The sequence below is a fragment of the Apaloderma vittatum genome, unplaced genomic scaffold (assembly GCF_000703405.1).
Source record: "Apaloderma vittatum isolate BGI_N311 unplaced genomic scaffold, ASM70340v1 scaffold719, whole genome shotgun sequence".
NCBI classification, from domain to species: Eukaryota; Metazoa; Chordata; class Aves; order Trogoniformes; family Trogonidae; genus Apaloderma; species Apaloderma vittatum.
Window position 1 is genome coordinate 69,052 of NW_009735627.1, and position 15,521 is coordinate 84,572.

General features: G+C 37.2%; 1 protein-coding gene across 1 annotated transcript in view; it reads left to right on the forward strand.

Moving 5' to 3' along the window:
• Positions 1-15,521, forward strand: part of LOC104279369 (cohesin subunit SA-1) — a gene marked incomplete at its 3' end in the record, with an annotated part of 136,558 nt that overhangs the window by 25,978 nt on the left and 95,059 nt on the right. Inside the window, exon 5 of the mRNA XM_009876635.1 lies at positions 4,236-4,332. Coding sequence (XP_009874937.1) covers positions 4,236-4,332 — 97 coding nt within the window. The remainder of the gene's footprint in view (positions 1-4,235; positions 4,333-15,521) is intronic.

Consider the following 15,521-nt stretch of genomic DNA (forward strand, 5'->3'; position numbering starts at 1 on the left):
CCAGCATGCAGCTGCACATTTCCATATGCTAGATCCGTGCTTTCTGCTGCATCTGAAGGTAAGAACATCTGGAAGCAGATGGGTACCAACAGACCAACTCGTGCAATCTATTCCTGCCATCTCTCATAAGTGTTTTGCAGAAGTAAACAACGAGACTCCCGTGGGAATTAATTCTTTTGGTGGATGGAGCCCGCTTGTAGCTATGTCCTTTGCAAAGAGCTGACTGGTCCTTCCCTCCTCCTGTCACCACATGTGCCTTTGCTGCAGCGTGAATGCTGTTTGGGACAGGTGACAGGGAGGGGGCTAGGTCAGGGTATTTCTGGGCAAGATGGAGACCAAATGTGGATTGCTGCCCTGAGTTTGCTTTTTGCTTATGGCTGAGAAGCTCTTGAAAACGAGGTGACTGGATGAAGGCTCCTAACAAGATAAAATTGTCCTGACGGGTTTGCTGTAACCTGGGGATTCTAGAAATCCTTGTTATTAGAAACAGGGAGCCTTTCTCTCTGTGCATATATATGCAAAATAATTCCTTTCTAGCAACTATTGCGTGTTGCTCCATTTGTTGTAGTATTGCCTGTTGTTTGATTTCTTTTCCACTCATATTCAACCTTTTTCCTGGTATTTGGATTACTGCTGAGTTTTCTCGATTCAGTTGATACTTGTCTCTATTTTAGGTTTGACGTGTATAATTTTTATTTTTTCATCTTGGTGTGTTCAGTTTTTATAGCTCTTTTCTGTTACATCAAAAGTCAACAGTTTGATTAAGTTCCAACTGTTGTAGCATATGTAGTCTGGCTTCATTATCTCCTGTTGCCTTAAACTGTAATCTTTAACAAAAATTACCAACGAGCATGCCAAATGTGCATGAGGGGTTGAACGATGTAGATCTGTGGGTGTTGTTTTGATTTGGAAACAGTGAAAATACCCCTCTTGTTTTCTTTATCTAACTGCTGCCACTGAAGACCACATTGCCTCAGGTTTGGTCCACGAGTCTGGAATCAGCTGCTTGTCTTTATTTTTCGGTGAATTGCATTATGTTTCTGAGTTGAAAATGCATGTGCCGTAGTAGGTAGGACAGAGTGGGCCCTCAGTGCCCGAGGACATAGAGTGTCCCTCACAATTCTTTTTGTATAAAGAGACAAAAAATAGGAGGAGATGGTAGATGAGCTGCACTGATGCCATGGTTTTGAGGTAGCACTGCAAAAACCAATTAAATAATTGTTTAAAAGAAGCAGAAACACAACTGTAAGATATATTCCTCCAGGTCTTTTGACTCCTCTTTTTTCCTTTTCTCCAGATGGATTCACTGGCCGTATTTATAGCACAGTTGCAGTGGTACAGCTCAAGGGGCAGGATGCTCTTGCATGAAACAGGAGTAGGACTGAATGTGGAAAGGAATCTCTCAGGCCAACCATGCTTCTAGAGGGAATGATTTATATGAAACTAGCCTGTGGACAGTGCACAGATGTTGGTTAACAATCAGGAAAAGCATCTGAGATTTCCCAGGCTCAAATAAAAATATAATAGACTTCAGAAACTGTTAAGAGATATGTGACAAGTGTTGAGCAAAGATAAAGACATGGAAGTATTTCTGTGCAAGCCACATGGCACAGAGTAGGGTTATTCTGCCTGAAAAGAGGTGACCAGACAGAAGCATGGAAATTACAGATAGGAGCTTGAGGTTTGTTTTCTCTTCTTCCATAAGAATTAGGTCAAATTGGATAGATCTAGCAATTGGCAAGGTGAGAACAGAACAAATTTATTATTTTTTTTACATAATTAACCCTTGAGACACATTGCCGCAAAATGCTGTAGGCATAAAACTTCCTGATTTAGACAGACACATTCATGAGAGGGTCTTAAGGGTCTGGGAGAGTAACTCAGCAGTATCAGTGTGTTCTTGCCCTATTCTTATGCTTTTCTCTACATTTATGAAACCTGTTTGGGCAGGTGAACCTGTGGTCTGACCCAGCACAGCTGCTATTTTCTAAAGTGAAAAAAATAGCTGCTGGCAATCGCGTATTGTTCTGATATCTACGGTAATATTGCTGTTCAAACAAATCTTTTAAGTTGGTAGTACGCCGGCAGTCTGGTCATTAAACTTTGTCAATATTTGGTTTGGAAAATAATTTTTATATTTGGTTTTATGTGCCCTGGAGAATTCTGCTGATTGATTGAAATGGTACTTACAGGAACAGGTCTAAATTCATGGCAGTGTAAGCGTGAAGCATTCTACGTAACTGGTTTTGTGCTGCTGCTTCAAGTTTCCTCAGCATGTGTGAAGATTAATTAGAAGCCAAGACTACTTCTTTAATTTCTTCTAAGTCCTGGATGGACCTCTTTTTAAGATTGCTTCTCCTATTGGGTGTGCATATGTGTGTGTATTGGTAGACAAAAAAAAGTTAGTTTTCTGGCAAATTGAATGTCTGGATGCTCCTGTTGGTTGTTGAATAACGTGATAATACTGATAGTCTCATCCTGTCTTGGGTTAAGAATGAAAATAGTGATCTGTGTCAACCATGGAGTGTTTTTGACTCAGTTCAGAGAGTTGTGCTGTCACTAGTATCGTGCTGCTTCCCTTCTCTCTTGCACACTTGCTAAGGTCCCACTGCCAATCAAGAGAGTTTGCACTTGGGTAAGCTAGAAACCGCAGAGGGATTTTTCAAGATCCTTTCGTTATATCTACTAGTTTAGAGAGAGGCCAAGTTTTTCTAAGGTGTTAGATTGTTTGGATTTTGTCTTTCCTATTCGTTCTTTTGCAGCATGGTTGGAAGCTGGCTGCATGAGGATGGTGGTGGTGCGTGTGTGTTTAGGATTTTTAAAATTAGAGAAATCTATTGTAAACCTGAAATCTCCAAAATAAACTAACTCACTTGCAAGGTGTACTCTGATAGCATAATCAAGCTTCTCTTAATGAGTGCTATCACATAGATGGAATAGTGAAGATTTTTTTTTCTCATAAAGTAAGTACAACATAGTAAACATTTATCGTAAAATAAGTAAAACAAACAACGTTGGCCATTCTGAATTAAGTCACAACGTTTGGGGTTTTTAACACAATTTTGAAGCTGGATAAATATACACGATTCCTTACCTTCAGTGTTTATGTAACTGAGGAGTTTGAAATACTGTATTCTAGTAACATGAAGGGAAGCCACACTTGTCTTCCTTAAGTATAAAGCTGGCTGAAGAAGGACCTTATGTAAGACTTGTTTTTCTAGGACAGTTTTTAGGAATTTTTGTAGTTATTTTATTTGCTTTGTCCTCGCTGCTTCATTTTACCTACATCTGGAGTTTTAAAAATTATGGGTCTGTGCAGCTCTGACAGGGTTCTGTGGGTTACAGTGTCTGTATGGGAAGCAGCTATAGGCTTTGCTGCATTCCTTTCAGCTGATGTATATCTGCCATTAACTCTTTCTGACGCTGTGATTGCACTTTTATGTTGGCTGGCAAAACTAATTTACTGCCCTTTCTCATCAAGCTACTGAGGCACATTTTCTGTCCCCAGAGATTAGTTTGTGACAAATGACAAACGATTTTGACACCTGTATGCTTTCTGTCCTCCTCCCTGCTATTATTCATAATAATGACTGTGCTACGCCTGTGTTTGAGTGATTATAAAAGCATCTTCTTGCTACTTACAGTTTGAAACTGTGAGTCAGCTTCGGATACTGTGATTCAGGTGGTTTCATGACTCCCAACCCGTGCAAGACCAACTTCCTTGTATTATTTTTATTTACCAGGTATTCTCATTGCATTCAGTCTTCTTGAACTATGTGCAGTGTTTCTGAATGACTGATACACTACATTGTGAATACCTTTATAAATGCTGAGAGGTAAACTAAATTCAGTTTTTATCCCAAAGCGTTTCTAGTCATCATTTTTCTGGTAATATATGTTGATCATTCTGAACAGAGTCAGTGTCTGGTTTTTTTAACACAGTTTTGAAGATAAATTCTGTAAGTAGAGTTTTGAGGGGTTTCAGTAATTTCAGTTTGAACTCTTGCTTATACAATTATAATACCAGAAAACGATGCGTATAGTTCTGTTCTCTAACAAGATTTGTTCTGTCTCCACCCTGAGAGAAGGTGTATAGATTTCTGAATTTGTATACATTTATAATTATGGAAAATAAATGCTCATTTATAAAATTATATTCTGAAAAGAATACGTCATTTGCCTTTAATAAAACATTTTTTAAGAGTCTCTGATAAGTATTCTTTTTTTCTTGACAGTCTGTGGTGGACGACTGGATTGAATCATATAAACAAGACAGGGACATAGCACTTCTGGATTTAATCAACTTCTTTATCCAGTGTTCAGGATGTCGAGGTACAGAACGTTGGCATCACGTTGTTTAGAATAAATCTGACAGTCGTACAAACGTTTGTTCATGCAAATGCTGTAAAGATGTGGGAGACGCGTGGATTGGTTCTCCTCCTATGCATGGTCTGTATAGAAGTATTGTCTACATTCAAGAATAATTTTATTTAGGATTTGTTTGTCAAGGACCTACCCTTTGTTTTTCTGACTTTCCTGTCATCATCCTAAAGTGGACAAATCCTCACAGAGACACTCTACTCGTCAGCAGAAGGAGGCAAAAGATCTGTTAATCAAGGTAGGTGTTATCTTTACTTCCCCTTTCAGCTTCTTACCTGTTGGGGTTTTTTTACAAGAATTAGTAGGTGTAGCTATATAACTTTGCTTTTTTTTTTTCTTTTTAGGAAAAGAGTTTTTTAAACTGAAGAGGGTTTTTTAAACTGAAGAGGAAGGAGTCAGCCTTCAGCTGACTTCAGTTAGCGAGAAAGATTTCTTCTGGAAGCACCAAATCTTTTTTCTTCCCCTGTAATATTGTATCAAGTCAGCAGCAAGTAGCCTGCCTTTTATACCCCATTTAAGCAGTCTCCATTAGCAGGCACACAGCAGTCAGTCTTTCTCACATTCTCTTGCCACACTGTACCTTCTAATGAATTTTTCATGTGTTGTCTTTTCTCAGTTAACTCAGCCTTAAAAAGAGAGACAGAGCTCTACTCTCTACAGCACCCAGAACCAAACTATTTACTGTGTCCTAATGCTTCATATAATTTGCTTTGAGTAGAGTTGAAAATAATCCACAATTCAGAAATTATTTTTCTTCATTTTATAACCAGGATGGGAATATACCTTTAGACATCAAATGATCCGTGTAGGAGTCTCTTTTCTTCCTTCTTAAGATGAAGTCTCAAGTACAGTTAAAAGCATCAGAGAAAAGAAACATGCAGTCAGCAGCTTCAGCAACACTTTTTCATGACTTAAGGAAATAAACTTGTTTTGTGGATGATATGAAAGGCTGAAGCTCTGGAGGCATACTGTGAAAGGACTGAAGCTTAAGAGTTTAGATTAGCAGCCCATGTCAGTGTCTGAACTGTTCACTCAGATTCCCTAAACTATTTTTCAGATTTGTTTGGCAGCTTATGTGAAAGCAGTTGTTTCCTCTTTGCATTTTTAACACTCTTCTAAAGATGTATATGAAAAAAATCCCCACAAGCTTCTTTCTAAGAATTTGGGCAGCATTACACTTAAAGGGATCCTTGGCCATGTGTTTTTATTCCTGTTGATGCAAGCTTTAGGTGGAGGCATCTCGTTTCATTCTCCTGCTGCTCTGTAATTTCTGCTTGCTTTCCTGCTCCTTGTTAGAGAGAGCAGCCCTCTTATAATCTCAGAAGATTCATATTTTTTAAACCTCTTGTTACCAACTGATGCAGGCTGAATGCCCACTGTCAGCCATATGCTGCTGTATCAATTGCTTCCCAGAAAAGCTTTTTGTTATTGGCTGTGAAGCAGCAGCAGCACTGCTTCAAGTGGCTGATGTAATTTACTTTTTTTTATGTTGATTTTTTTTTCTTTGGTTGTTTTTTTTTTTAATGGTGACCTTCTGTCAATTTTCAATGCTCTGCTTTGTCCTGATACCTCTCTGCTGAGCTGCTTGAGTAGCTTTCTGGTCCCAAACAGCAATGGTACAAGAAAGGAAACAAAAATAGCTTGTCCCCTGAGGTTATAGTATGTTTGGGGGATTTATTTCTGTGTTGGGATTTTTGCAGTGGGTAAAATAACAGCTGTAAAACAGGGTTAAAATCCTGGTAAACAGTTCTATTCTTTCCAGTTTCCAGTAGTATATCTGTTTTCTAGAATAAATAAAAACTTGTATTGGAAGAGACTGGATTTTATTGATAGTCCTCTTAGGGTAAAATGCGTGCTAAGCTGTTCTTAAGAGAAATGAGCTGTGGAAATCTGGAGATATTCTGTATTTTGTGAGGGAGACCAAGTTTCTTTTTCATGGGAAGATTATCTTATGCCATTTTTTTTTCCCTTTAAAGATTTTGTTGACATTCTTGTTTGTTTCCATTTCTGATAAATAGCAGCTCCTCCTGAACCTCAGTGGCTGCTTTGTCTTCCTTAGTATTCCCTAATTTTCTTCTTTTCAGCTTGCTCCACTAATATTGTCTCAGATTCTCCAGCCTTCTTTCCCAATGTTGGATCTAAATCCTTACTGATAATGTATCTAACTTTGTGATCAGTAACTTGAAGGGAGGAGGAGGTTCATCAGCAAACTTTGAAAATGATACTAGGTTTATAAATTTACCATTTAAACAGTGCTTAGAATTACTTGATAGCTAAATATATGTTGAATACACTTAGCCTGACATTTCTTTCAAAAGTTTTAAGCAGGTGAAGAGTGTGTGCCTGTTCTCTGTCTTGAGTTAGAAATCATTTAGGCACCAAACTGTTTTATTTAGCAACAGTATTGACTCTGACAAAAATACCTTTCTGTTTAGAGAAACATTGATTTTCATATGTTTATCTCATTCTCTTGGGCAGCACATATGCTTCAATGAACCTCTTAGTATCCTCCAGCTTTGCTTAGAGGTGTTCCTGAAATGAGAAGTGATCTCTTGTAAATACGAATAAGCAGGCGTGTTACGTAAATTATTAACACTAAAAAATTGTAAAATTAATGAATTTTGTAGATGAACTTAGATCTGTGCAACTTAAACTTGAATAAATGTAAACCAAATTTTCAAAAACGTCTATCCTTTGTCAGCTTTTCTGAGTACCTGTTTAATCAATTGCTTGCTGTATAATGTGTTCTGGTTCATACGATAATGTCCATTAAAACATGAGAGATTTGGTTTTAGCGTGGCTTCAGTAATCTTTCTCGGTTTTAAGGGATCATTTGGAATAAATTAGAAGTTTGTCCTGTTGAACTAACAAAATCTCAGTTCAATAAGTAGATTTACACAGGAGTCAAAAATCTTTTCTCGTGTCATGTTTCCACTAGTTTACCTACTCAATCTGTACGTTTGTTGCCTTTGCTGATTTTGATTACAAAGAAGTGAAAATAGTTCCTTAAAGTTTTTTTCCTTTATCTTGCTATTTGTTTTTTTTGTTCAAGAATACAGACATTTCACTGTTTGTCTGCGTAGGATTCTCCACGATGTTACATTGTATTTCTGTGGCAGGAAAAGGTTTAGCAAAGGGTGATAATTCACCTACTCACATTTTGTTTCCTAGCCTTTTAAAATGCATTGCTGCTTCTAGACGGAGGTTCTTGTATCAGATAGTGCCTTAGAAAGATGAAAATATTTGTTTTAAAATACTTTTTCTTCTTGGTAAAACATCAAATCAATACTGTTTTTCAGATCCTTGAAAAAAATCGCCTTGGTTGGTTGGCAGTAGTGCTTGTTTTCCCCGGTATTCACAATCTGTAAAGCAGGTGGTGGTGTATTTACCTTTTTACTTCTCTGTCAGGAAGTTAATTTAGGGGTTTGTATTTTCAGATAACAGGGAACTTTTTTGATGTTGCTTGTCGTAATGATAAAAGCAATTTTTCAAATAACTTTCACTTGGCGGGAGGTGGTGTCCATTTCACACGTTGTAGTTTGGTCTGTAGCATTGTGGATACAGGTGTGCAAAACAGCTGCAGATCAGCGTTCAGACTTTTATGGGGTTTTGTGGGAGATCTTTCCATTGCTGCCTTGTAGGAACATATTTTTCCTTTTTTTTTTTTGCCTTTTTTTTTTTGAACATATATGCAAAGCACAGCATATGACGCTGAGATCTCTGAGCTAGTTAGGAGCAAGCTGAAGTGTCTAATCAGCAGTATGTGTGCCCAGGTCCCACAAGGATTATAACTGTGTCAGGATGATGCTGCATCTGGGCTAATTAGCTCTGCCTCTCAGACTGAGTAATTAGCTCAGGTATCATGCTCTGCTGCTATGACAACCAGGCTGTTTCCATTTCTGGAGCTCTGTGGATTTAGAGCTGAGTTGGGTATCTGCGTTACTGTCTGCTTTTGCCTTCTGTTATTGATAGAAAACAAACGGAAAACTCCACAAGCACTCTGACCTTTCTACATTTTAAAGGCGGAGAGCTGTGCTTGTGGAATAAATATTTTTTTCTCCCTAAGCAGAAGCAGTTAGTAGCTGAAACAGCCTCTTAAGCTGTGAAGGACAAACCAACCCATTGAGTCCATGTAAGAAAAGCAGCTTTCTCTTGAAGGGGAAAAAGGTCTTTCACATAGTTGGAGAAAACTACTTGACTACATTTAAGTATATAATGAAGTTACTCCCATTCTTTCTCTCTGATCACTCTCCTTCCCTCTAATTTATTTTCTGATAGGTAAGGCAGAAACTTGTAAATTCTCAAGCAGATTTTCAGAAGTTGTTGAGCACTGCTTCTGCTGTCAGCCTTACCTCTATCAGACAGCTCTGAGACACCAGTTAGTGGTGGAGCAAAACTGGTGAAACTCCCTTACTCTTAAATTCTTGGTAGTCTTGAAGCCTCCCCTGGATTGTAAGGGGCTCTCTGTTTAAGTATTTTTGTGACTTGGCACACTGAGTTTGTTTTTAGGAGTAGTTGGTAAAAGAAACCAGGTGAATTTCCTTTGTATGATGTTTCTCATATCTTATTTTTCCTCTCAAAATCTTATGTTTAGGTTCTCATGTGGAATCAAATGTTAATAAGCCAGTGTTCAAACTGCCAGCTGTCAGCCTGGATGACTGGTGTTGTTTAAAGTTGATTTTTTTCTCCGTTGTAAGCAAGCAGGAATCTGTGTATATGAACTTTTTGCCCAGTGCTTAAAGCAGGACAACAAGGTCAACAAGTGCAAGAGTTATGAGTTAACTTGCCCTGAATGCAGGATGCATGCTCATTTTGATTTTTATTAATGTTCTGTGCCCTTAATTAAGGGTAAATAATATATTTCTGTTTTGCCAAAGGAAAGTAAAGGCTAAAACCAACAAAAAGCATTGTAAAGTGGCCATTGTGTGGTTTGGCAAAAGAAACGAACGAGCAAGTGCTTGCTTTGCTGCTGGATGGGATTTCAGAAAGCAAATTAGCGAGGAAATAGTGTTGTTTACTCTGACTAATGATATTTTAATAGGGGGTATAACATTGTAAGAGTAATGGCTTAAAAAAAAATTAATCCTTTGTCATTTATTTATCCAGTTTTGATTTGCAGTCAATTGAAAAATATTGCTGTATGCAGATGGGTGATATCGAGCACGGAAAGAAGACTGCTTGATAAATATAATTTCCTGCAAATGGTCCTTGCGTAAAGAACTGCAAATAATGAGACATGTTGCTGACTTTGGCATGTGTGAAAAAGCTGTATCTCTTCAGTCATTCATTTATTATGAAGAAATCGATATTATAAACACTTAGTATTTTAAAGAAATTAGAAAATAATGCAATTTGTCTCTTTGGAGCCTGTATTTATGTTAAGGTTATAAAGCATACTTTCTCACAGTTTCTTCAGAAAAATCTCCTTTTACTGTGTATGTTATAGGGGACAAGTTGCAATGTCAAGGACTAATAGGCGTTAAAAAATTTGCTACTTATACATGATTTTAATCAGTACTGTCAAGGATTTATAAAACATGTTGTATGCATAGTATACAGAAATAACTAGACCCCCAGGAACTATATGTTGCAGTTAAAAACATGCTGTTAACCACATTCAGAAATGGGAAGGTATGACTGAAAGATGGAAATGAATTAATTACAATTTTAATTTCTTGTGTGGAGCAGATAAACCAGATCTGAACTTTGTATTTCTTGTTTCTGAGCCTTGAGGTCATTTTAACAGTGTGTTTACCTTCAAGTGAAAGCTTATAAAATTCAAACTGAAAATAAGATGCAAATTATTAACTGGCTTCAGTGGGAGATAAATCAGATTACCAGACATGCATTGAATGTTTCATCAGTTCAGTTCTTTAAAGGAAGCATTTCAAGGTTAAAAGGTTTGTATCAAACACTTGACAATTAATATGGTTACATGAAAATAATTTTTTGTGAAGAAGTACAAATGGTTGATATTTGTTGACATTCTTGAAACTAAAGCTTTAGTTTCATTGTGTGTATCATTTTTAAACCAAAAAGGTTTTCAATATTTCTTCCTGTTTGTTGCTAAATGGTATCTGTACTTTTCATCTCGTGCAATCTTTCTTTCGTATTGATATTTTATTTTCTATTCTGTAGCTCTTCGAAGTTTATTTGACTATGGGAAAAATAGCTACAAAATGTATTTTTTATGTTCTTTTAAGCTTAATATCTCCCTAACTATTCTGGAGATGGGAAGCCTTGAAAAAATTTTTAAAAAAAGGAGATCTGAAATTGTGAAAAAGATTCAAAGCATTGCTTTATAGCCACTTGTGAACTAATGGCAACTTTTTGCCAAAAGGTGCATCCTACCACTTTCAGAAACTAGTGGGGAAAAAAAACCACAGAAATTTTCGTAACCTTTCAGTACAGGAGACATGGATGAAGTGTGTTCTGGTCTGTGGTTTCAGAATCTGAATGAAAACCCTGCAGTTTTGAGGTCTGAATTCAGTCCAAGATTCACCCTATGAATTGGTAACAAGAGCAAAAGTAATTTTAACCAAACATATTTTTCTTTATTACTTGTTGCCCAAATATATTGAACTAATCATGTTTCAAATACAACAGCAGACCCAAAATAAGCTGGCTTAAAATCAGCTCTTGACTGATTTGTTAATATGAATTAATATAAACTTTCAAATACTGTAAAATAAATTTACTGAATTAATTGACAGAACTTGTGATACTAGAATACATTAGAGCAAACACACATTGGAAGGAAAAACAAGTTCCCTTTGAAATTATAGTCTAAGAGCAAGTTCTGCCCTGCCAGTTCCGTGTAATAGGTTCAAATCTCTGCTGAAAATGAAAGCACTCCTTGTAAACCTGAAACAAAGTCTATGTTCCACTCCTGTCTACTGCTTAGTAAATTCATAGTTTGTAAAATTTTATTTGGCACTGCTCATTGGAGATAAATTATGTAAGGCTTGTGGATATTACTACTTGTTTTCCGCTGTATTAGTTTAATTATACATATCGATCTGGAAAATGATACTACTCATGTGACTTCAAAGTTACTATTTCAGAAGTCTCAGATCGATGATGCTTTAATGCTACAACTTTTTAAGAGAAGTGCAATAAATACCTCTTGGTGTTAATGATTCAGAACAGTTGCTGTCTTACCAGCCAGATCTGTGTCATTTCCTCTTCAGGCTTAGTTTTTTTTCTGTGTAAAACAACTTTGTTTCAGGAGAGGCACCTTTGTACCAAGCAGATAAGAACCACCATTAGTTTGATTTTTCTGAGAACATTATTCGAAGACTTGTGGGCAAATGATGCCTATATATGAGTTTTGTCTCTACCTGTGCATTAGAGGCTGGATTTGGTTTTTTTAGATGATATAGATGGTACTTTCTGTGAAGACTGGGAACTAACCATGAAAAGCAATCAAATACTACTAGATCTTTGCACTTTCTTACTGGATTACAAATAGGAAGGGTCCTTGTGTCTCTAGTCTTTCCAAAGATGCAAATTCTGCTGAAGGTTGAGTCACACTTTTTCCAGACCAAGAAAAGGAATTAAATTCCAAAAATGCCATTTCTCTCAGCCAGCACTATAATTATGGTCCTCTCTAATTTGCATTAAGTAAGCTGTGGATTTATTTTATTAAGTGCAATGCTAGTACACACTTCAGTAATTACTTTTGAAGAGAAAAAGACAGGGATGGAAAAAGAACATCTATATCCTTATGAAAAAGCCTTATTCTCTGGCACAAAGAAAGTGGTTAAAACAAATGCAAAATTCTCTTGATCTGCAAGCATTCAACAGTAACTATATATAGGAAAAAAAGGGAAGCTTGGATTTCAGGGAAGATACATCTAAATTTGGAAAAAGTGGACTCTTAGGCAGATACAATCCTGCTCACATTCAACTACCTGCTTCATTCCTGGTTTATATCAGTCTGATAATACTGTCTCAGTCGGCTTTAACCTGAGCCGTGACCAACTGAGCTTTACGATTTTTACAAATTTGCATCGAGCAAGAAGCGTGATGAGATGATTTTGGCTACCTGGAAGGGTTGAAAAGGGATTTGTACAAAGTTTTTACCAGACCTTGCAGGAACAGCATGGAGGTCCCTCGCCGGCAGACTCTACCCTTGTTTTGGTGAGGAACAGATAACCCCTATAGAAGAGCTCAACCTGGTTCTTGGCTAACTGTCATCAGCTGAGAAGTGGGCACAATTCTTTCAGTTAACAGCATTAGCTTAAATTTCAGCTTAGAGCAAGTGGCCTTCGTACTCTCCACCTGTAGGATTGGGTCCTGGGTATTTCAGTTTGAAGCTGCCTGATTTTGTAATGGAATGAACTCAGGAGTTAGGAGGTTAAAACACCTTTGACTGATTAGAAAGTCTTTTCTCTGAGGAGTAGTCTGCAGAATTTAATAGGCACCATCTGTTGTGCAAGTAAGCTTCCACAAAGTCATAACATCATCTTCTGAAATACCTCTAATGTAGTTTGTCAGATTTGCCACAATCTCTACCATGTATTTTGTTTATTTCATCATTATTGAAAGAAGTGGTCTGGTTAACTTGTAAGTTGTTGTGACTTAGGAAACTGTGGTAATGGGTAGAGGGCCTGGAAAAAATTACAGCAACTTCAGAGAATGAAAAATTATTGTAGATATATTTAACTACGTAGATAGAGCCAATAATATTATTATTTGAAATATGAGGTTTTTTAGACTCTAGAAATTATCAGATCCCCAAATTTTCAAGGATTAAACCACTAAAGCAAGTTTTACTTCAATTCTAATTTGGTATGACAAGAGTATATTTCATAGTGACCATGTTTATTCCCAGCACAGACTCCTGAATCAAGATTATTTAGCCAGCTGTGCGAAGTAGTGCAGGTATCTCCGTGGTAAGAGGTAGTGGTGGTACAGTTCTAAGCTATAACCAAAAAATAACAGTGACTGTTTGGAAACAATGATTGGCGTTATGAAGCAATTGTTCTTGGAATGTAGTAAAACCAAATAGCAAGAAGTTCTTTAAAACTGTTGGAAATAAGATGCCTGCCTACAAATTATTAATCTGCTTGGATTATCAACATATAGAAAGAGCAGTTAATGGATACTGGAAGTTTCATAAAGACTAAATGATTTCATTTATATTATTTTGTACCACAGATAACGATGGATAGGTATCTCAAGCAAAGGGGCACTGACTGCATAACTGAGCACAGGAGAGGTGGTGTATGACAAAAGAGGTTCCTATTTGAACAGGTGGCCAGTAAGAGCTTGCACAGTTTTGTTTGAAATACAGCAAATCCTCTCAAGCATTTTTAAGGGAGGTAGTGAATATTATGTTTTCTGTTTACACAGCTATGCAGGGCTGTAAATGAGGTAATTACAGAGTCCCTCGTACCAAAAGTTTCTCTGGTATCCACATGCAGAACCAGGTACAACCAGATACAGAACCAGCCCCTCCTCTCCCAGGGCTACACCCCATTCCAAACAACAAAAAACCAACCTAATCTCTTGATGTCTTAAAAATTGTTTTGGAAGAATCAACACAAATTTCTAAAAAGGAGATCCTGAAATAAGCTAATGAGGTGAGAATCAAAACCTGATCACGCTCCTAGACTTAAAAACAATTTAGGAATAAAATCACTGAACTACCAGCAGAAGGGGGTACCTTCATTAAAGACAGATTTTTTTCCAGATAGAAGACAAACTGGACTTTTACAGAGGTTTAATTTGCCTCTGGGGGCAGAGGTGGGAGTAATACTTTAGAGTCCAGGAAGGTGGATAACAATAAAGTTAATGAATTAAGATATGCGGTAGAAAATGGAAGATAGATTCTCTCTAAAAGAAAGCCATGTTGTTGCAGTGTACTGGCATCTCTTAAACCTAAGAACAAAGTAATGCGGTAAAGTAGTTCTGCACAATAGCTGTTGAGGAAATTGTTATGTGGCCAACTATTAAAAGAAGGGACTAAATTTTCGTTTTGGGAAACCAAAACTGATTAATAACTGCATCACATACATGGTTTATATAGGGAAGTGTAATATCAGGCAAGTGGCTTTAATTAGGTGATTTTATAATAAGGACATTTCAGAGGGACCTAGAGGTACAGCTGGGTAGCATTGTATTTATTAAATTGAGAACTCTAACAGGAGATTATGTATATATTTATGGAAATAAATACCTTTATTCCAAGTAGTTTAGCTGAGAATAGTTTGTGGATTACGTGGTTGTACTGAAATTTCAGTTTGTGGTGACATAAATGCATGACAATTTTCTGCTCTGTTGATTCAAACCATTTTTGCCTCGTTTTGATTTTCTTCTTATATTCTTTGAGCCAGCTTCATGAGCCATTCAGAGTGACTTTCATTTTTTCATTGGTGAAGAGGAGGCAGATGCATTTCAAGAAGAGAACGTTTTTGAGGTTAGCAAAAGATTGCTGTTATTCACGTGTTCTCACAGGCTGCTAGATTTTCCTTGTGGTGAAGAAGACTGAAAAACAAAAAGGTTAACACACCGAGTGAGGTCAGGTACATTTCCTTGGATTCCCATAACACGAGTAGTTTCTTCCACAAGAGTCCCCTTTTTCTTTCCGAAGTTATGAACTGAAAGAAATAGAGAGTCTTGACAACTTGAGCATATGTGTTTCCCATTGGATTCGTGCCATGCCAAGTGTGTCTGTGCGACAGCAATTTGTAGGGAACTCCTTTGGTTCCGAGGATATTGTTCACTCAGCTTTTGAAGTGAGGTCAACCAGTGTCCTCCAAGTATTCCCTTCAGACTTTTTTGATAACCAAAAAGGTGCTGAGTCCCTCGCCATCCCAGCTGCAACTGTAAATCTGCCACCCTGATCTTGGGACCTGTGTCAGTTTTGGATTCTGAAACGGAAAGTGAATGGAAACGTTGAGCAGGCAAGTTGCTGAATGACCTCTATACTTGTACCTCCAAGTCTTGAAACAAGAATTTCGTGTCTTAAAATTTTACTTTTAGTTTAGAACCAGCTGAATGTTCTCAGTTCTTGTGAAGCAAGCGTCGGTGGGGACTGTAGTGGAAATCATTAAAATTCTTTCTTTAGAGCCTTTGAAGACAAGTAACTTCCAATCTGTAATGAGGTGGTTATATTAAAGCTATAGCCTTACAAA